Below are 23387 nucleotides of genomic sequence, written 5' to 3' on the forward strand. Positions count from 1 at the left end.
CCAAGAGGAATAAGTTACTTGATATATCTTTATAGGAGGCTCATAAAGGTTCAGAGGTTTGACTATCTTCCACAGTTGAGATTCATCTAACACTAATGCTGCTTCAGTCACTAATTTGAAACTTCATTTCATAGACATTCAGAAAAACCAGTCCATGGATACAGGACTTGATTACTATTCTTCAACCATGAGTATGAGTCTTAAGTTGTTTGTCAGTAATTGAGATGGATTTGCATTGACCCCATTTCTACTGGACCATTTGCTGTTATTTAGTCATTTTCATCATGTCTGACTCTTCATGAGCCCATTTGGGGCTTTCTGGGCAGAGATACTGGAGTGATGTGCTATTTCCTTCTTCAGCTCATTTTACAGAAGAGGAAACTGAGGCAAACAGGGTTAAGTGACTTTTCCAGGTTGACATAGTTAGTAAATGTCTGAGGCCTGATTTGAACTCGGATCTTCCTGACTCCAGGCCCTGTACCCTAACCACTGTGCCACCTAGCTGCCCCTAGAATCAAGAAAAATTGAGTTCAAATCAGGCCTCAGACATTTACTAGCTGTGTTACTCTCACTTAACCCTGTTTGCCTCAGTTTCCTCATTTATAAAATAAGTTGGAGAAGGAAATGACTAACCACTACCTTATCTTTGCAAGAAAACCTCAAATGGGGTCACAAAGTGTCAGACATGACTGAAACGAATGAACAACTTTCTGACTCCAGGGCCAGCACTCTACCAACTGTGCCACCAGCTGTCCACTGGGTCATACTGCCTTATAGTTTAAGGGTGGAATCCTAATCCTATAATCACAGGATCATGTATTTGGACCTAGAGGGGATTTCAGATCTTCTGGGTCATTCCCTTTATTATACAAATGAGTAAACTGAGGCCCAGAAAGGTTGTGGGTTTTGAAACTAAGGTGTGCTGACCCAGAGTCAGCACTTATTACATTATCCCATACTGATATCCAAGGTCAGGCACCTGTAAAATCCCTGGCCAGAGTTAAAGATCATTTTTTCCCTATGGGATAGGGTGGAGCTAACTGGCTTAGGTGAAGGAATGAATTTGTTGACTTTAACCTCATTAGTCTCTTGGGATAAACTGCCCCTGGAATGGAGCATTTAAGTATTTCATATAAACTGGAAGTTTCTTCACAGGAAGACAATTTGTATGTATTATGAAAGAACAACAAATGGATAGGTGAATACTACTGAGTAAAACATTCTTCTTTTTTTTTTTTGGCAGGGAAATGAGGGTTAAGTGACTTGCCCAGGGTCACACAGCTAGTAAGTGTCAAGTGTCTGAGGCCAGATTTGAACTCAGGTCCTCCTGAATCCAGGGCCAGTGCTCTATCCACTGAGCCACCTAGCTGCCCCCTACTTAGTAATACTCTTGAAGTAGCTAACTTGGACTTAGGAGTCAAGAGGACTGAGTTCAAATCCTGCTTCAGACACTATTTGCATGACCCTGGGTAAATCACTTAAACTATATCTCAGCCTCAGTTTTCTCATCTTTAAAATGGTGGCAATAATAGCACCTCCCTTAAAGGGTTTTTGTGAGGATCAAATGAGATAATACATATAAAGTGCTTTGTAAACCATAAAGCCCTATGTAAACACCTGCTATCTTCATTTTTTTAAATTTACTTCATATCGGTATTTAGTTTAAGGCTTTGTCCATTTATCACTCAGATGTGACTTTGTGGCAAACCCATATTCAAAAAGCAACTCTGTCCCATTACCTCTCAAACTCTTCCTGCTCCTTCTTTTCCCGTTCTTCCCTTTCTCTCTGTTCCCGAGCAAGCCGCCTCTTCTCGGCCAGCAGTCTTGTGGCCTCTTCTGGGTCAGTGGTCCCTGCAGAGGTCTTACCCAAGCCAGAAGAGGGTGCAGTGGGTGGCAGGGAAGGCACTGATGGCAGTGGAGCGGCTGTTCAATAAGAGGAATAAAATTCAGTGGAAACAAATCCTAAGAATAGAAGAGATTCTTATGTTCACACACCAGTGTCCTAAAAGGAAATAGCAAGTGAAAATTCTGAGGCTTCGAGGATCTGTTGCAAAATGTTATCACTGCATCTGGGCAACAAATGACAAAGTTTCCTTGAATATATGCAGCGAGGCCAACCCTCAGCTTTCTCACACAAGGCCTTGTTTGTATACAGATCTGTCAGTAACGTACATTAAGTATCCACTGTGAATACAGAACTACATAAAGTTAAAGATACAATTTTCCATTTGTCTCATCTCTTCTCTGATCTTCAATTTGATATCTATTACTCATTTACCATTACTTAGATAATAACTCAATCCTCAGCATTCTTGCCATGGAGACATTATGGCTGAGATCGTGTAATAGTGAGCCAGCAATAACCTGCAATCTACTCTTTCTACTTCTCACCCTGTTACCAGGACGAAGCCCGAGATGGCCAAAGAACACAGGGTATCTGCCTATGTTTGTGTATCCCACACTTCCATCTCAAGTCTTTTGACTGAGAAATGAAAAAGCAACATCCGGCAACTCAAATTTCAAGGTTCTTTCACCAGAGCTGAGCTAGAGTCATAGGAGACACAAAAAGAAATTCCTTGCTACTCACTCTACCTCTCTAGCCCCTATACAAAAGAGTCCAGAGATCATGCTTCAGTACAAGATGAAAAAAAAAATCAGAGACCCGACACGAACCTATATTGTATCCATACCAGAAGTGCCAAATGCAAGGAGGCACACAGGCTGCCAGCAACACAACCAAGTGCGGCCCTGACCAGATTAACAATGGAGCTGGGAAATATCGAATAAAATAAAAAATGCACTAGAACATGCAGAACATGATGATGTGTTTTTCTAAGTCACCATGCTGCCTACAAGGATCCTTATGTATGGTTTAGTGGCCTTGTTTCTGTATAAGTTTGACACTGCTGCCCTACACTATCTATAATCAACCACACATTACAGTAAGGCTCTAGCATCAATGTCATTCCTGGGAGCTGTCAACTTTAGTCTGCCCTTCAATTTTTGTTGTTGTTGTTGTTGGGGTTTTTTTTGGTTGGGCAATGAGGGTTAAGTGACTCGCCCAAGGTCACACAGCTAGTAAGTGTTAAGTGTCTGAGGCGGGATTTGAACTTAGGTCCTCCTGACTCCAGGGTTGGTGCTCTATCCACTGCGCCACCTAGCTGTCCCCTGCCCTTCAATTTTAATGCAGTTGCTGTTGGTATAGTGGATACAGTACTGGAAGTCATCTCAGGGAGACCTGAATTCGAACTCTGCCTCAAACACCCACCAGTTTTGCAACTCTGGGCAAGCCACCTACTTTTTCTTAGCCTCAGTTTGTTTACCCATAAAATGGAGATAATAACAGCACCTGTCTCACAGGGTTGCTGTGATGCTCAAATGAAATGTGTAGAGCGCTTTGCCAACTATAACACAATCTAGAAAGGTTGGCTGTATTATACTGTCTGAGTCTTTCCTCCACATGTAGGGTTATTGCTCATTTATCTTCACTCTACTGTAAGCTTTTCTGCTGACTTAATCTGTATTCTTCTTGAGAGGAAGGAGCATGTCTTTTTCATCTTAGTAAAAACAAGCACCCAGAACACACACTCACTTACAGGCCGAACAGTGAGTAAATGTTTGTTGAACAAATTGTGTGTGTGCGCACGCGCGCACACACACACACACACACACACTCTCTATCTTCTTGGGCTTTTTTCATCTCTTGCTGCATTCCCACACAAATAGGCTTCAGACTCCTTTTTCCCTCTGGCAACATTTCCTTTTATATTACTTATCCACCCTCTTGCTGTCACTTCCCCTTCATGCCATAATCCCTCTCTAGCATTTTCTGATCCTGAGAGTTGTAAACCTGAATGTTAATGCCTTTCTTGAGCTTTGCTTTCCTGGCCCACCATGGGAATACCCTAAGTGGGAAACAAAACAGGCAGATAATCTTGGCCCTGTGGTTTTCTTCAAGCCCCTTTCCAACTCACTCTGGTGACCACGGAGGGGACAGAACACCATGACATTTTGCATATTCACTCTTAAGTGACTATGTCCACACAAGGGCAGGTAAACTCTGAACACTCAGTGAAGGACTGCTCTGGAACACTGTAGATCGCACGAAGACATTTTCCCACTGACCACTATTCACCTCACCTTTCTTAGTGCTCTAGGATGAATTCCAGTGTCAATTTCCTTCTTTTATTCATGAATTTCCAAGCAATTTATAAGGACAAATTCCTACATCTTATCAATGATGTTGGCTTTATTCTTTTATTATATATAATAATATATCTACATATTGTATATATAAGAACAAAGCCAACACCATTGATTCTCATTCTCTCTCTCTCTCATTTTGCATTTTCCCCTCCAAAGTCCCATTCCAATGCTTCATCATGGTGTGTTGGTGATCCTGAGTCCTCCCAGAAGAACACAAGCAAGAATGGCTTCAAGTATGGTGCCTTGCACATAGTAGTCACTTAAACTCTTCCTCACTGACTAGTAAGATATGATGCCTATTGTTCTAGCTAAGTTCAGAGTGGTTCCTCATCAGTGTGCCCGTGACCATCCATGGACATGTGCCTCAGCCTCGTCACCTCACAAAGGCTGTCCATGTAGCCACAAGGGGCACTGCAATCTGCTTTAATGGAGTACCCACACTGATTATTAAATCACCAATGCCTGAAATAATGCAGTCACTTACAGATAAAGATATATCACATGCATAAAAGCAGAGTGAATTTACCAAAGGGCATAGTGGGAAGGATGGCCAAGAAATATCTCAGGAATCCTGGTGGTAGTCTTAAAATTTCCCCCCTTATCCTTCATCATTAGATTCAGATCTGAAAATAGGTAACAGAAGCAACAAAGCAAGAGACATCTTGAAACCCTTCAGGAAAAGACTGAAGAAAGCATCTTCAGTTACCTCCCCTACAAGGATGCTACTTCCTCCCTCCCCCCCACCCCCCAAGCTCCTGAATTGCATCCCAATGATGATTTTCAGATAAGCAGACTTTTAGGTTGCATAATTTCAGCCCAAAGAGTTTTCTTTCTATAGCAACATTGATTTTATTTACATGGATTTTAGATAAATCAGGTTCTGATACTGCTTTGCAAATGTTTCCCTGGCAGGCAAATCTCTATAACATCTACATAAAACTACTTTGGCAACTCACCTCTGATAGCAAGTCTGAAGTAAATTTTAGTATTAGTTAATGCATGCTTTCAACTTAGAGGATACAGTATGGAGCAGAAACAATCCATTTTAAAAAGAAAAACTGCCAATTCTGAATAGAATTCTGGATTTCTCTCTTAACCAAGCATTTAAGCAAGGAAGAGTCCTATTAGTATCCAGATCAGAATGGAGACTCTGAGCTGATAAAAAGGGATGTAAGCAGAAAAAAAAAACCCCATGTATGTAGGGAGCTAGTATGCACAATCAAATAGTACCGGTTTGAGAAACACAGTACCTTTTTGTGAAATATTCAGTGAATCAATCATATGCATTACAACCTAGAAGAGGACTGGGCCCATAGTTTTATTGTTCAATCATTTTTCAGTTGTGTCCAACTCTTCCTAACCCCATTTGGGGTTTTCTTGGTAAAGATACTGATATGGTTTGCCATTTCCTTCTCCAGCTCATTTGACAGATGAGGAAACCAAGACAAACAGGGTCAAGTGACTTGCCCAGGGTCACACAGCTGGTAAGTGTCAAGTGTCTGAGGCTGGATTTGAATTCAGGTCCTCCTGAATCCAGGGCCAGTGCTTTATCCACTGCACCACCTAGCTGCCTCTAACAAATTCTTGATCTTTCACAGGTTGATAGTTTAACACTTTACAATGCTTTTCTACATCCATCACAGTCTTATTTACTCTATATCCACGAGTCTTATCCAGTGCTTAGCCAAGTGCCTGGCATGTGAGACTGATCTGTCCTACGTTCATTTATGTATACCTTACTTTCTCCTACTTGATTATAAACTTTTCCATCGTCTTGTATATTTGAAGATAGAACTTAATAAATAATGATATCTAACATTTACATAGCACTTTAACACTTCACATCTCAGGACAATTCTTTGAGATCTCCATTTTACAGATAAGGAAACAGGTTGAGTGAGGGTAAGCAACTTGCTTTAGTAGATTTCAAACTTATATGTTCCTAACTCTCAATGTTTGCTGAATGAAAGAATACACAAAAAAGAAAATCCCAACCCTTCCTAGGGCCAAAAAAGAGTTGTGATAAATCACTCAGCGCTCTAGGCAGCTCGCTAACTCTGTAAGTTGCAGAGGCATCAACTTGTATTGGTGGATGGGTTTCCTCACCTGGGAGTTCCCCAAAGGCCCAGCCCCTGTCCCTAACATTACACAGTAGCTATTTTATCAAAATAATTTTGGCGCTGTAAGTGGAAGAGGGGATTGAACCGGAGAGTCAAGTGTTGTATCTCTATTTCTGCCACGAACAAGCCCCAGACCCTCAGGATCTTCATCCGTGTAACAAAAATTGGATTGTAGTTGCCATTTTTACAGCCTGTAACCTTATGCACGGTCTCTCTCTTTTTTTTTTTTAATAACCATAGCAGAATTTATTTATGAAAACAATGTAAACAATAAGGGTAAAGAAATGCAAATTATACAAGCTGTCTGCTTTTAATATAATAAGGGCCATTCCTACCTCTTGCCTTAGGGTATTCTCTCGCTTTCTCCAACTTTCACTTTCTCCAACTTCTTTGTACCCTGGTTACTCTGTGCTGACTGCCCCCACTGAATAGCCCCCTGCTTCACTCTTTAACTTCTCTCTCACTACCTTAGAGATGAATCCCTGAAAAGCCCCTTACTTCTTACTGCTCCTTCCTCTGTCTGTCTCCTCTCTTACTGTCTTCTTAATCTTCCGGCTTCCTGTATCATCCGCCCCTTCTGTTCTCTTAATCTTCTGCCTCCCTTTTCTGTACTGTCTCTGTTCTCTTAATCTTCCAGTCTCCCCTTTCACTATCTTCTCCAACCTCCCTTTCTTCCACTTCTCTATCCTCAGGTGTCCCTTCTGTTCTGTCAATCTTCTAGCCTCCTTGCATCCTCCTAGTCCTCCGGTGTCCCACCTCACTGCATCTTCTCTATCCTTGCTTGTACTGTCTCCCCTTTGGCTTGTCTGCCCCCCTTTTTATTAACCTGCTATCAGGCAAAACTCGGGGCTGGCCGCCCCTGAGTTGCACGAGCCCGTCACTGGGGCTGGGCAAAGGAAACCCTGGCATCCCTCACGGTTTTTTATGCATGTTCTCTTTACCGTGAGTAGTTATACTCGTAGTACCACTGGTCCTGCTGTTGGCTCAGTCCTTAGAGCTGTTATCTGGGGAAAAGGGACCAGCTATCCCCACCAAATGCTAAACAACTGCCACATAAAAGGCCCAGAGGGAGGAACGGGCGGCAGGCAGCTTGTGTTGGCCAAGTAGAATCACCACCACCTTGACCACCATCTTCCCTGATAGAAACAGCTCAGAACCCTGAGCCCAAAAGCCTTGGGAATAGCAGTGTCCCCCAAAAGCCTAGACCTGCTTTCAGCCCAGCCCCCACAGCTATAAAGAAGGGGAGAAATCATTGTGGAGAGGGGTGCAGAGAAGTACAAGAGCCCTAGGAATGGCAGTACCCTCCCCCACCAGACTACCGCCCCTGCTCCCAGCCTAGCCTTCACAGCCGTTATCTCCTGTGGGCAAGGGGCCAGCCATCTCCGACAATGTGATGCAGAGGTCAGTTTATCAACACCACTTTGACCACCATTTCCCCTCCAGCCCAAATGGAGATAGCACAGGACCCTGAACCTAAGAGCCTTGGGAATGACAGTGATTCCAACCCTCTGCCACCATTCTAGGAAGCAATTCCCCCCTGGTAACTGCTCCTGTGGGTTCACAGATGTCACATCTATTGACTGCTCAAAGAAGAAAGATATTATTGCCAAAATCTTTGTTACCATGAAATGGTTCAGCATCAGAAACTGCTGTGATTTGATCGGTGATATGAGAATAACTTTAAAAGTGGCATTACCATATTTGTCACTGTACCCTAAGGATCATGGGACTTTCCCATCCAACTTACAGATGAAACCTGTATGTATTGTCTTCCCCAATGGATTGAGAGCACCGCATAAGCAAAAACTACCTCCTATCTCCAGTACTTAACAGAATACTTTCAGGAAGCTAGGTGGCACAATGGATAAAGCACTGGCCCTGGATTCAGGAGGACCTGAGTTCAAATCCAGCCTCAGATACTTGACACTAGCTGTGTGACCCTGAGCAAGTCACTTAACCCTCATTGCCCCACAAAAACAAAATACTTTCCACTTAGTAAGTCCTCAGATGCTTCATTCAAGTTTATAAAATCTGACATATTCCACCTTTTTCTACTGAAGATAAATCTTGACTACACTGAATTGACAAATAGGAACACTCTAACAAAGCAGTTACTCAGGTGATTACTCTTATTACTTTATGCATTCTATCAGTTTCAAAAAGAAATTGAAGAAGGCCTTGAGGATTTTAAAGTAGCCTTAATTGGAAATATAACAATTTAAATATATAAAAACAATAGCTCTGATGACTTTAAAAAATATTAAAAACTTATTTTTGAAGAACATGTCACCTAAACCCTGTTTACCAGAAGTAAACGCAAATTACTTTTTAAATTTTGGACTTAACAGATAAGCTCCACCAGATGAGATTGATTTCCCAGACTTTCCTAAAATGGTAAAACAATCCAAAATCTTTTACATTGATAACTTTGGAATGCTGTCAGCTTGGGAAAAGGCAGATTCAAAGATTCTACCAAACAATATGAACAATAGTAATGGTATAAGGCACTTTACAATTTTCAAAGCACCGTCTTATCTTGAAATCTCAGGTTGACAAGAAAGACAGTCCTAGAAAATCTCTTACTGCTCAATGAGCCTATCATCCCTCTTTCATAGATAAGAAGACTAGGGATCAGAGAAGTTAAATAATTTCCCTGAGGCCACATAGCTAGTTAACGGCAGCCTCAACCTACCTTTCCAGCCACAGTATACATTTACTCCCCTTTAAGCACTTTATGGTTCAACAGACTTGCCTCTAGCTGTACCTCACAGGGAACACCCCCATCTACTATCTTTATGCTTTTGCTGTCTTTCAGCCTGGACTCTATACTTGGAATTCCTGGATTCCTTCAAAACTGAGCTCAAGCATAAGGCCTTTTTGCATAAGGCTTTTCCTGGATGCCCATCAGAGTTGGTCCCACTGCCTCTTTCCCCTCCCTCTAGGTTATTTTATATGTGCATATTGCCTCTGCTATTAGAATGTAAACTCCTTGAAGGCAGGGACTGTTCCATTTTGCCTTAGCATCTAGCAGAATGCCTGGCACATAGTAGGTATTTAAAAATTCTTGCTGAGTGATTAAAACCTAATTCAGTACCCTCTCAGACACTTGAACACTTACTATCTGTGTGATCCTGGGCAAGTCACTTCACCTCTAAGCACCTGCCTTGTAGGGCTGTTGTGAGGATCGAATGAAATAATATTTCTAAAGCTCTTAGGATAGTGCCTGGCACATAGGAAGTACTATATAAATGTTTATTCCCTTTCCATTATATGTAATTTTAAAAAATATATGTGTTCAGATATATTTTCACCCTATGTGTCTGAAGTATTATTAGAGAACTCAGTTTTGGAAGGAGGATCATCTATTTTAAGCATTCCCTTTCCAAATCACCCATCCAATTGTTATCTTGAGGCAGGCAGCTCTACTTCTGGACAGCCATTGGGAAGTGTTTCCCTTACAAAGGGCCCTAACCGGTTCTTTGGTGATTTTTGCCCTTGCCCCGGTTCTTCTAGTTCTGCCCTCTGGCTTCAAGGAAATCACATACAGAGAAAGGGGAATCCCTTTTTCTTGTAAAAGTCCTTAAGTACTTGATCCCCCCCAAATCTTCTTTTCTCCTGGCTAAAAGTCCCCAGTTTCTTCTTGTATTCAGCCCTTTCGTCTTAACCTGGATCTCCTCTCATTTGTTAACATTCTCCCTAATATCTCTGGGCTCCTTGTGTCCTACCTGGATTGTCCATCCTTAATTCCTGATGCATAACCAGTCACCTCCTGCTTTGTAATTTTTTTTTTTTTTTGCGAGGCAATGAGGGTTAAGCGACTTGCCCAGGGTCACACAGCTAGTAAGTGTCAAGCGTCTGTGGTCAGCTTTGAACTCGGGTTCTCCTGAATCCAGGGCCAGTGCTTTATCCACTGTGCCACCTAGCTGCCCCTCCTGGTATATAATTGAAGGAAGAGGAGAAGGTTTGGAATGTCCATGCTTGGAAAGATCATAGGGAATCAGAATATGAAGAATCCATGGACTTAGTTAAAATATCACACCTATTCTAACCTTGATAATTTTTGTACACACTTTGTGAGAGGTCTCCATTACTTTCCCTAAGTCTCTGTATAAGCATCTGCAATAAGTTTTTTCTTTTCTTTTCTTTTTTTTGTGGGGCAATGAGGGTTAAGTGACTTGCCCAAGATCACATAGCTAGTCAGTGTCAAGTGTCTGAGGCCGAATTTTTTGTTGTTGTTGTTGTTGTCTGAGGACGAATTTGAACTCGGGTCCTCCTGAATCATCATCTTATACCACTTAGCCACTAGAAATAGGACTGAGCTGGAAGTGCCTCAGCATTAGTTTTTTTACTGTCACTGCTCCTAGTAATAAAGATTAAACCACTTGTTTGTGCTCATCCAAGTGAGTATGTGGCAGAGCTGAGATTTCAACTTGGGTCTTCCAAATCCAATGGTTATGACTTAGACCATACCTTCACCCAAACTGTTCTCTCTTCAATGAGCTGATTTCTAGATTCTGCCTCTCTGATCACAATATTTTTTCCCTCTCCCTATGACATGTCTCCTGAGCCCTCACAGTGACTTCTAGTCCCTCTATCTCCCCCTGTTTTCCCAAGGCACCCCACTTTTTTCAGCTCAACTTCCTTTGCTTTACAGTCCTAATCTTGTGCCCAGGCCAGTCAATTCAACAATGTCCTATCAGTTCATTTTTGAATCAGCACGTTGCTTTGAAAAATAACTGGGTATTTTTTTAGACAGAAGCTCAGTGTAATCACCAGGGTGATGTAGCCAGAGCAATCTCATGCTGTGTTAAGAAGAACATATCTTCCAGGAATATGGAGGAGACGGTCCTTCTGTACTCTGCCTTTGCTAGGCCTCATCTGCAGTATTTGGTTTTGGTCTCCTGTGGTTTAAGGAGGACATTGATAAACTAGAGCGTGACTGGAGGGGAATAACCAGGATAGAGAAGGGCTTGGAGCTCATTTCAAGAGAGTGGCTTGAAGGAACTAGGCCTGGAGAAAAGAGGAGAGGAGATGGTTGTGTATTTTGCAGGGCTGGCCTGGGAAGGGATTAGATTTGTTCTGTTTAGCCCCAGAGGGTTAGAAGCAAGAACAATAGCTGGAAACCCCAAAGAAGTCAATTTAGGGTTGGTATCAGGGGGAAAAACCCACAACATCCTAAGGATCAAAGCTGCCCAGAAGTGGAAATAAGCTACCTCTGGAGGTGACCTCTACCTCCAAGGTGGATGACCCTTGTTAAAACTACACCGCATGTGGGACTTTTAAAGGCTCCATTTGAAAAATAAATAAAAATAAAGCAAGGGTAAGGATGAGGTGGGGAGAAAGGTTGGGAACTGGTGTGTCCCTAACAGTACCGTGTCTGATGAGACATTTGCTCAATGCCTACTGTGTGTAAAGCATTGTGTTGGGAAAGTTAGGACTTACCTGGAGTGGCCTCAGGCTTGGCAGGTGAGCCCTCCTCACCTGTAGGTTCTTCAGCATTGGCTGAAGAAACCTGTCCCTCCGGTGGCGATGTTTCCACCACTCTCTCAGGTTCCTTCTCTGGGCCTTTCTTCTCAGTCTCAAGTCTGACTTCTTTCTTGACAGGCCGGATGTTGCCAGGGGACGGGGGCCGTGCCTGAGCAGAAGCAGCTTTGGATGGGCCAAGTGACAAGGAGGATGTTGGTCTGGGTGTGCCAGGCAAATGAGACAAGGACTTGGATGGTTGCCTGGAAGGCAAATAGGGAAATGTGGCATAAAAGGAGATGTCAGAATTAGCCTGTGTGCCAGGGACTCCATTTTCCTGTCTCCCAAAGAAAAAGGCTGCTGGTAGCTCGAAGCAATTCCCCCTCCTCCCCAGCCCCAGGGGGGGGGGCAATGAGGGTTAAGTGACTTGCCCAGGGTAACACAGCTAGTGAATGTCAAGTGTGTGAGGCCGGATTTGAACACAGGTCCTCCTGAATCCAGGGCCAGTGCTTTATCCACTGGGCAACCTAGCTGCCCTATAATTTTTTTTCAGGGCAATGAGGGTTAAGTGACATGCCCAGGGTCACACAGCTAGTGTCAAGTGTCTAAGGCCAAATTTGAATTCAGGTTCTCTTGAATCCAGGGCCAGTCCTTTATCCACTGCGCCACCTAGCTGCCCCTTGAAGCAATCTTAATATGTGGATCTCCCTCAAATTCCCTTACATTTATTTTATACAATTCTTATGCCTAATTATATGCATACATATTCCATTCCCTAACAGAAGGTACTCCTTGAGGCAAGAGGCAGTTATTTTTGTCCTTCCCCCAGTGCTTAGCACAGTAGTGGTCAAATAAGTGTTTTCTAATGGATTCTCAAGAAAGAGTTAAGGATATTCAATTATTTATTTAAGAACTTCTCATGGTGGGGCCGAAAAGGGAAATTTGTTTACCTTAGAAAATGAGTGATTTCCCACCCCCATCCCTATTTCCTGCTAAGGAAACAAGTTAATGCAAAAATAGCCTGAAGAGAGGAACTTAGCTGTGGGCAGGTTCCTAGAGCTGGGAGGATTCTTGGGTAAGCTGAGCCACGGCACTTCACTTACCAAACTGAGGAGGGAGCTGATGATCTAATTTTGGGGTTTGATGGAGACAGGGCTCTTCGGATGCCAGATATGAGGTGGAAGGGCACGTTTTCTCTCTCCTTTTCTCTTTTATGCCCCTAAGTTGGAAAAAAAAACACACATAAAAATTAGGTCCCTCTACAATCAGCGGCAACAAGAGTCACACTTTTTGGTTGGTGGCGGTGGTGATGGTACCACTCAGTGCCTGTTCAGGTGATTTGGGCAGGCTATCCCAGGTGTCACAGTTTAAGCCAAACAAAGGGGCCTCCAGGGCTCCTGCTGGCTTGGAACCAAATATTTGACTTTAATCAACAAGATGAGGAACCAATAGAGATTATCCTGACTCCATGGTGCATGTTTGCCCCCTTTTTTAAAAAAACAAACAAACTTTGTGCTTCAGATCTGGGAAAAGTAGCTAAAGCCAGTCTTAGAGTATAACCCTTAGCTATCTATGTATGCTTTAGAAATGTTTAACTTTTCTTATTCATTCAGAACTTAGTCTCATTGTCTTTTATTTCCCTAAAATCCAAAGGTGGATTCTTATTTTTAAACAGTTATGCATAGTTCAGATCTAGCCTTTGTTCTTCCTGTGTGTCAAAAGAGGCATTAATCTGTGCTCCTACTGCTGTCAACATATCCAGAGAAAGACCTGCTCTTACATGTGCATCCAAAGAAATACCTTATTATGTATTTAAAAAAAATACTGATATGTGTGTGTGTGGGGGGCAGCTAGGTGGAGCAGTGGATAAAGCATTGTCCCAGGATTCAGGAGGACCTGAGTTCAAATCTGCCTTCAGACACTTGACACTTACTAGCTGTGTGACCCTTGGCAAGTCACTTAACCCTTATCGCCCTGCAAAAAACAAAACCAAAAATACCGATATGTCAAAAAGGCATTTCTTCATGAAAGAAACTGGACCCAGTATGCCTTGGTGTCCTGTAATTCACAAAGGAAGATCATCTCCTATGTAATGAACTTAAGCTATTTTAAATCTTTAGCAGAGATAACATCTGAAATCTGAGAATGGTTCTCAACATTAGTATTTCTGTAGTTTCACACAAGGTGGCCAGAAGGTTAATTTATCCTCCAGAGAATCAATATTGCATGGGGCAGAGGTAAAATGCAGATGAATATGGTGATATTCAGGGATGATGCTAGATAGTACAAAGTCACCCTCATATGCCCAAAGCTTCGAATGAATCTGGCCATTTGGGCAAAGGCAAAGGCAATGAACAGTATTCTAAGGGCAGCTGTCAGAATACCTGAGCCAGACTACCCTGTGTGAAATCTGCAGTAAGTCCCAGTGGTCTACATCTGATTCCCCCATTGCCTCACTATCCAATTTCTCTTCAGCCTCTATTTACTCTAAAGAAATGGTTTTCTGAAAGGTGGCTAACTAGAGATGAAGGCCCAGTTAACCAATAGCGTTAAATTTCTTCATTGAAAAATAAAATTGAAAAAGGGCATTTTTCATTGTGGCAAACATAAGGAATTGTCTGCTAATATATAGTTCTCTGGTGATTCCAAGACACCGTGGTTTGTTTTAGAGTCTCCTTCCTAACCTTTCCCCTGGAGTCTCTAGGTGGCACATCATTTTCTACCTTTTCTTCATTCCTGTGGTCAGGACTCTCTCTGAGAGAGCTGGTCCTGGGACAGAACAGATTGGAGTGCAAATAGCAATGATCTCTCTCCCTGTCCTACATAACATTTTTACATAGGTGAGGTCAGATTAAAATATCCCTGAAGGGGAAAAGAAGTTTTTTTAAAAGGGTGGGGGGTAAGCAGCAGTAGAAGGTTCAATGGAAAGATAATGGATTTGGGGCTAAAAGACCTTGGTTCAAATTCTGGCTTGGTTAGTTACTACCCTGATGACCTTCAGCAAATCCATTTTCCCATCTAAGTGACACTAAATGACCTTCAGAAGTCCCTTTCTTCCCTAAGTCTCCATGTTTCTGGGTTTGAAAGATGCCTGGAGGGGGGAGGGGCAAGCAAGTTTTAACATTCCTACGTTCTGGATTTTTAACAAGGCTTGGCTGAAGGAATCTTTTCATTACTCATTTTCTATTTAGTCTCTTTTTTAGGCTGAAGGAAGGGATAGGAAGTCATTTACTGAGTCATGGCCAACCATGTACTTTACTAATCTTACTTTGTTGGCCGCTATGTGGAGGACAGATTGGAAAGGGAAAGAGACTAGAAGCAGGGAGACCAACTGGGAGGCTATCACACTAGTCTAAGGACCCAGTAAGGCATCCTAGTTAGACTATTGCAATAGCCATCTGCTTGCTCTTTCTTCCTCAAGTCTCTACCCACCCTGCTTCATCCTCTACTAAGCTGTCAGAAGGATCTTCCTAACCTTCTCACCCTCTCACCACCATCCCCCAGCCCCCAATAAAATCCAGTGGCTCTGTATCTCCTCCAGGATCGAATACAAAATCATCTATTTGGAGCTCACCATTTCAGTCTTTTTACACTTGCCACCCTCCCTTCCCCACCACACACTCCATGATCCAGTAATATCAACCTCCTTGTTCTTCCTTGAACAAGACTCAGTAATGTCCCCCATGCCTGGCATGGTCTCCCTACTCATCGGCACCTCCTGCTTCCTTCAAGTCCCAACTAAAATTGCACCTTCTCCAGGAAGCCTTTCCAGAGCTTTCTGAACTCCATCTGTTAAACACCTCCAATTTATCCTATTCATAGCTTGTTTGCACATAGCTTTCTGCATGCTGTCTCCTCCATCAGACTGGGAAATCCTTGAGAGCAGGGGCTATCTTTTATTTTTCTTTGTATTCCCTCACAGCCGATACATTGTATGTAATTTAATGTTTATTGTCTAACCTATACTACCCTGGAGTTAGCCTTAGGTGGAATAGAGAACTACACTTTCTTGTAGGATTTTTTTGGGGGGGTGGGGGGGAGGGTGAGGGAGAAGAAGAAACTTTATAGGATTGTAGGTTTAGATCTGGAAAGGACTCTAGGGGGCATCTGTTTCATTCCCCCCTCATTTTACAAATGAGGAAACAGGCTCAGAGAAAGAAAATGGCTTGTCCAAGGTCCAAGGTAGCAGGAGACAGAGGTCAGATATGAATCCTCCAGTATTTTTTTCCATTTCAGAGAACTATATACCACATTGGTCCATTAAAGTGAATGAGTCCCTGAACTGGAGACCAAAGTTTTCATCTCACAATAAACCTCCAAAAGCAACTTCTCCCAGGAGAGAAGATGGGTCCTAATTTTAACTAAACTCTGCATCTTTCCCAGTACCTGGCAGCATAATGGAAAGAACCCTAGATCTGCAGTGACAGGATCTGGTTTTGAAGCTTGATTTTGCTACTTAGTTCCTATGTGGTCTTGGATAATAAATTACTTAAAACTAATCTCTGGGTTTTTAGTCATCAAAACTACAGGAACGAGGAGGGCTGGGCCAGATGCTGTCCAAGGTCCCCTTCTTCTAGCTCTGAACTTCTCTTCCTGTGCTTAAGTTCTGAAAACACTTGGTGCTGGGCACTTCCTAGTTCTATGATCACAGGCAAATGACTTGATCTCTTGAAGCCTTCAAAAAAAAAAAAAAAGATTCAAGTACTTTAAAAAATCTTAAAAAGCAGGGGTTCAGGGGCAGCTAGGTGGTGCAGTGGATAAAGCACCGGCCCTGGAGTCAGGAGGACCTGAGTTCAAATCCGGCCTCAGACACTTAACACTTACTAGATGTGTGACCCTGGGCAAATCACTTAACCCCAATTGCCTCACCAAAAAACAAACAAACAAAAAAACCAAACCCCAAAACCAAAGGCAGGGGTTCGGTGCAGTAGATAAAGCACCAACCCTGGATTCAGGAGGACCTGAGTTCAAATTCGGCCCCTAACACTTGACACTTACTAGCTGTGTGACCCTGGGCAAGTCACTTAACCTTCATTGCCCCACAAAACAAAAACAAAATCAAAACAAAACAAAAAAACAAACAAACAAAAAAGCAGGGGTTCTTAACCTGGGATCTATGAACTTGTTTCTTTAAATATTCTGATAACTAGTTTCCTTAGTAATCCTATGTACTTAGTTTTATTCAGTTAAAAAATATTATTCTGAAAGGGAGTCTATAGGTTTCCTGGGACTGCCATAGGGGAACAAAAACCAAAACAGAACAGAACAAAAAAAAAAGGCTGAAGAGTCCTGCCCTAAAGGCAGAATTTCCTCCACCTGGTCCTCATTCAAAGTGTGGAAGAAGAAGTCTTCCAGTTTAGATCTACGGCTCTAAATCCAAAGCTACGATTTCCCAAGTATGCAAAGTCAATATGTGAAATTCTCACATCAAAGGGACTTTCTTTCACCTTTGGCAACTGTCTCAATCAAGAATGAAAGGTAGATTCTCCAAGGCCCCTGGGGGCCTTGAAAGAGAAATACCTTACCTCTTAGCATAAACATCAGGCTTGCCCAACCACACACACATTATCCTCAAAGATCTAGGAAAAATCCTTTTAAAAGCCTTTCATCTTAAATCTGAGTCCTCTATAGAGTTAAGATTTTAAAATAATGCGTTCTAGGCTTTCATTAAACAGGTCATGCTATGATCATGGCTGGATAATTAGTGGAGTCTTTCAGTTGGCTGATGAGTCAGTTAAAGCCAGAGGGAGAAACAATGGCCGTTTCTTCCAGGAAATGTGAAATGCCCATGCACTTCAAAATAAAGGGCAAACATCCTAATCTCTAAACTACCTTATCATGTGTGAGTTATATAGTAGCAATGAACATGACCAAGAATGCACATGTTATTTCCCTTAATGATCATTGCAAAGAAAAATAAAAGTCAAGGTTTAGGGGACTAATGGTCAATGATTAGATCTGGAAGGGCCCTCAGAGTGCCCCTGGTTTGAGACAAATGCTGCCCAGAAAAATGATGCAACTTGTCCAAGCCCATACAACTCATAAATATCCGAAGTGGGATTTGAACCCAATGTCCTATTCACTGGGGATTCCAACACTAAATTAACTGTCACCTAAATGCATCCTAAAAAAAGCTCCAAAAAAGGTTGTTTTTTGTTTGTTTGTTGTTTGCAAGATCAGCAATCTAGCTCTTACTGATAAGAGATAGAGCCAGGGTGGGAGGTTATCTTTCTGCACCTCTCTGGAGATGCTGCCTGTCTCCACAATCAAGCAGTCACCACAGTCACCCTAATGTTGGGCACAGCAATAACAGCTCACGTCCATAGGACACCCTAGGCTTTATAGATGGTTTCCCTTAAAGCAATCCCATGAGCACGCTGGAGATTATAAAACAACTGCAGTGTCTAACGATTCTCATTCCCCTGCTCAAGAGGTTCCAGTGACTCCCAATCTAGTATAAATTTCTCTGTCTGGCATTTAAAGACCTCCATGATCGAACTCCAGCCTACCTTTCCAGGTTTATTACACATCCTATGGTTCATCCACATTGTCATATTTGCTGTTACTTGCACATACCATTCCATGTCTCTCTCTGTGCCTTGGCATGAATGGGCTGAACATACTCCCTCTCCCTGACCTCTTTAGATTTCCCTAGCTCCCATCAATTGTAATTGTTTAGTTGTTTTTCAGTTGTGTCCTATTCCTCATGACCCCATTTAGGGTTTTCTTGGCAAAGATACTGGAGCAGTTTGCCATTTCCTTCTCCAATTCATTTTACAGATGAGGAAACAGGCTCATGTGACTTACCCAGGGTCACACAGCTAGTTAGTGTCTAGAGGCCTAATTTGAACTCAAGTATTCCTGCCTCCAGGCTGGGTGCTCTATTCACTGTGCTACCTAGCTGCCCCAGCTTCCATCAAAGTGCAGTTTAAATTCCAGCTGCTACATGAAACCTTTCCTAATCTTCTTTGCTACTTAGTGACCAGTACCCTCACCTGTCACATAATGCATATACCTCCCTACTTAGTAGGGGGCTCCCAATGAAGGCTCTCCTTCCCCAATGCAGATCATCACCTTTCTGCCACTTGTAAATATGTACCTCTAGGAAGTTAGTTTGTATAGGGCAATGGGAACACATAAGGCTGTCTTACCTGGACCACTCTGAACATATCCAGAAGGTAGATGGCTTTTGGATCTGAGTGTTTAAGAATCCATCAGTTAATAAGTATTTATCATGTATCTACTTACTGTACGCTGGGAACTGTGCTAGATACTAGAGATAGCAAACAAAATCATCTTTACTCCCAAGGACTTTACCTTCTTTTAAGGGAAATCAACAAACTGTGCATATATGCATGAACACACACATGTACACACATGTACACATATGCACACACATGATCTGTATTTACGTCTATGTGTACATGTGATTTCCTTTAAAAGAATGCAAGGCAAAAAACTATACACAGTGTACGTAGATATAATCATACTCACGTGGAGGTGGGCATTGTTTTCATTCACTTGCATGTGTATATGTAATTTCCCTTAAAAGAATATAAATAAAACATACCCACACATTCACACATATGTACACATGTAAACACACATGTGCACACACAGAGATATGCATGATTTGTTTTATTTTTATATATACAAGTGATTTGTTTTATTTGGTGTCCCCAGAACCTAGCACAACTCCTGGAACATAGTAAAGAAATAATAAATACTTATATTGATGGATTCTCAAACACTCATATTCAACAGCTATCTATTTGCTGGATGTATTCCAAGTGGTCCAGGTAACACAGCCTTAGGTGCTTCCAGTGCCCTATGCAAACTAACTTCCCAAGGACAAATAGGTAGGTGGAAATTTTATATATGTATGTGTCTGTGTATACATGGAAAAAGGTTGTTGTTTGTCCTTCATTCTCAGAAAGGACTTTGATATCAGGGTGATGTCATAACTTGCAATAAAGTGTGAGGGAGGGCTGTGCAAGGTCATCAACCTCATTCCCTCCTCCATCTGAGTCCAGTGGCAAGATAGATATATCAGGACAACTGGAGATGGCCCTGGATGTTTAAGGCAATTGGGGTTAAGTGATTTCCCCAGTGTCATACAGCTAGTAAATGTCTGAAGTGAGATTTGAACTCAGGTCCTCCCAACTTCAAGGCTTGTGCTCTATCCACTGAGCCACCTAGTTGCCGTATGAAAAAGGTGATGATCTGCAGTAGGGAAGGATATCCCTCACTGGGAGTTCCTTACTAACCACTTGGAGGTACAGTACATGTGTTGTGGGGTGGCAGTTGCTGGTCACTAAATAGCAGGGAAGAGCAGGAAAAGCTTCATGTAGAAGCTTAAATTTAAGCTTTGGGGACAGCTAGGTGGCGCAGTGGATAAAGCACTGGCCCTGGATTCAGGAGGACCTGAGTTCAAATCCAACCTCAGACACTTGACACTTACTAGCTATGTGACCCTGGACAAGTCACTTAACCCTCACTGCCCCACAAAACAAAAACAAAAAAGAAATTTAAGCTGCACTTTGACTGGAGCTAGGGATTCTAAGAGGTAGGTGTGAGGAGGGCATATATTCCAGGTACTGGGGCTAGTTACACCTTCCCTCCTTCCAAGGTCATTCCACTCCCTCTGCAGCCCTAAAAGTCATTTGGGCTCATGCCCATACGAGCCCGTCCCCAACCATTACTCACCATCATGTTGTGCTGAGGCCTCCTTCGTCCAGTGCCTTCAGGTGGTGTTACAAAGAATTTGGGCTGATCTGCTGGATTTCTACAATGGGCAGCTTTGTAGGACATGATGCTGATGGGGCTGCAAGATGCTGAACGAGGACAAATGGGGATAACTAGGATGCAGTTGATTGTTTTATACAGGCAGTGTCAGTTGCAGAAGGAGGAAGGCCAAAAGCCAGGTGCAGGAAAAGGAGCGGAGTCGAGAGAAGAAGAAAAGGACGAGGAGATATTATTATCTACAGGCCACCCAGAACCATCACTCAATTCTTCCCATGGCCCATGAGCTCATGATGCCTCCAAAATGAACGAATGAGCATTCAAACGAAATGGATGGATGTCTTGTGAGTGATTCAGCCATGGTTGGACAACAGATCAAAAATCCAGATGTAGCCAATGATGGAAGGTAGCAGGCAATGGTCTTATCTGATAAATGATGGTTCTGGTTAAATTCTACCTTAAGGATAGATACAAGAGTGCTTTGTTTCACACAAAGGCAGGATTTAAGGATGGTTTAAAGGTCATGGAGACAGAAGTCAGATTCCTTCTATCTAGCATTATGATGAAACAAAAGACAGAGAGAGAGAGGGAGGGAAAGTTAGCAAGCCAGCCAGCAAGCCACAGCACAACTATGCCAGGAGAAAAGTTCAGCAGTCTAAGGAGTAAGAATTGTGTTTCTTCATACTAAGGGACTTAAGGATAGCTTGTGATTGACATTTAAAAAAAAATCTATAAAGGTTTTAGCTATAAACCCACAAATCAGATGTATGATGCTGGATTTCCCACAGTTCTTGGTTTTGTGTGCTTTGAGAGACATCAATGCTTATGTAAGCACACATTTTTTGGGAATAATAATAAACATTTACATAAAGCTTACTATATAACAGGCAGTGTGCTAAATGTTTTACAATTGTTATTTCTCTCTCTCCCTCCCTCTTTTTTTTTTTTGGTGAGGAAATTGAGGTTAAGTGACTTGCCCAGGGTCACACAGCTAGTAAGTGTCAAGTGTCTGAGGCCAGATTTAAACTCAGGTCCTCCTGAATCCAGGGCAGTTGCTTTATCTACTGCTCCACCTAGATGCCCCTATAATTGTTATCTCATTTGACCCTCACATCAACTCTTGGAGGTAGGTACTATTATTATCCCATTTTACAGATGAGGAAAATAAGGCATACAGAGGTTAAGTGACTTTCCCAGCATCACAAGGCTAGTAAGCCTTTGAGGCTGGATTTGAACTCAAGACAGTAGATCTGGCATCAGAAAGCCCTATCTATTGCTCTATAATCAGCACTGTAAAAAAAAATTAAAGATGATCTTAAACATTTTAATAGATTTAAAATCTTTCATCAATATTGCATATATTTATTTTTAGTTTTCTAAAAAGCACACTCATTTCTAATTAGGATGGAATGTTTTGGGGCTACCTTTTAAAAAGCACACTCATTTACCACTCCCTGCCCCACATAAAATGAGCATTATCATGAAGCAAATTATTTTATAGGCTTAAGGATGTTCAAATAATGCACTCTACGGGTATTCTCATGTAACAGAGATAGCACGTGCAGACTATAAAATTTATTTTCAGATATCTCAGCTGGTAGGTTAGTCTTTGTAAAATTGGGAAACTTCAACATGATGACTATTTTAACAAGTACTATGTATACATTTGGATCCATTTATGATGTGACTAAGTTTCTATAAAGTTTGATCATAGGATTATTCACAAATTCATAAATGCAAGAGATCATACTCAAACTCAGAGGTTTATAAAAGGGACATTATGCACAGGGATATCAGCAATCCCAGAGATTTCTGAATTTTCAGACAGCTCACACTCTCATCTAGTGCCATTTAGGTTTTATCTACAAAGGGAAATTATTTTATAATTATGTAATTTCTTTAGTCAAATTATTAAGAATGCCATTAGAATCTCTTTCAGCCAGTTGGAGATTGGGTGATAGGGTCAACAGAAGGAACTACACCTTTTTTCTTTTTCTTTCTTTCCTTTTTTTTTTTTTTGTGGGGCAGTGAGGGTTAAGTGACTTTCCCAAAGTCACACAACTAGTAAGTATCAAGTGCCTGAGGTTGGATTTGAACTCAGGTCCTCCTGAATCCAGGGCCAGTGCTTTATCCACTGAGCCATCTATCTGCCTCCTTCCACCTTTTTTCTTTTTTTTTAGTGAGGCAATTGGGGTTAAGTGACTTGCCCAGGGCCACACAACTAGTAAGTGTGTGTTAAGTGTCTGAGGCAGGATTTGAACTCCGGTACTCCTGACTCCAGGGCCCGTGCTCTATCCACTGCACCACCTAGCTACCCCCCCCCCCCACCTTTTTTCAATCACTTAAAAAGTGAGTTCAATTTTCTCAGGGAAAAATCCTAACCCCTAGTTTCCTTAGGTTCTTAAGGTTACAAACATTGTTATTTTCAAAAAGTAGCAACGTGAAGCTTCTATCTTCTCTTCCATTGGTGAGGGAAGGGAAATTTTTGGACATAGGGAGAGAAGCAAATCATTCAACTGTGATTTCAGCCAGAACTATTTGAAAATAACCTTCTTCAAGAGGTATTATGTAAAACTCTTCCAAGCCAATCAACAGCATTTAAAGAAGAATAACAGTTGGGGAATCAAACCTTAATGACCAGGAGGAGGCATACCTACTAGCCCTAGGCACAGCCAGGGGCCATTAACCTCAAATGATCAATAATCCTGAGGAAAAAATAAAAACGGAAACATCCTGGCTCCAAGGTCATTGGTTTCACCTTCAGAATGGAATGAAGCATCCAAATACACCTTTTCCCTTCTCCTATAAAGGGCAGTGCAATTTCAGGAGCTCTCTGAAGAGCATTTCCTGAGAATA

At 42.1% G+C, this 23387-nt stretch overlaps 1 protein-coding gene across 13 annotated transcripts in view; it reads right to left on the reverse strand.

Moving 5' to 3' along the window:
* Positions 1-23387, reverse strand: part of MAP7 (microtubule associated protein 7) — a 248084-nt gene that overhangs the window by 19854 nt on the left and 204843 nt on the right. For 9 of the 13 annotated variants that reach the window (XM_044001883.1, XM_044001890.1, XM_044001885.1 and 6 more), the window contains 4 exons: positions 20496-20647; positions 12893-13008; positions 11769-12052; positions 1740-1923 (listed from right to left, as the gene is read on the reverse strand). In XM_044001883.1, coding sequence (XP_043857818.1) covers positions 1740-1923; positions 11769-12052; positions 12893-13008; positions 20496-20647 — 736 coding nt within the window. The remainder of the gene's footprint in view (positions 1-1739; positions 1924-11768; positions 12053-12892; positions 13009-20495; positions 20648-23387) is intronic. The other 4 variants (XM_044001891.1, XM_044001889.1, XM_044001888.1 and 1 more) reach the window with 1 other exon arrangement.

This window comes from Dromiciops gliroides, chromosome 4 (genome assembly GCF_019393635.1).
Source record: "Dromiciops gliroides isolate mDroGli1 chromosome 4, mDroGli1.pri, whole genome shotgun sequence".
NCBI classification, from domain to species: domain Eukaryota; kingdom Metazoa; phylum Chordata; class Mammalia; order Microbiotheria; family Microbiotheriidae; genus Dromiciops; species Dromiciops gliroides.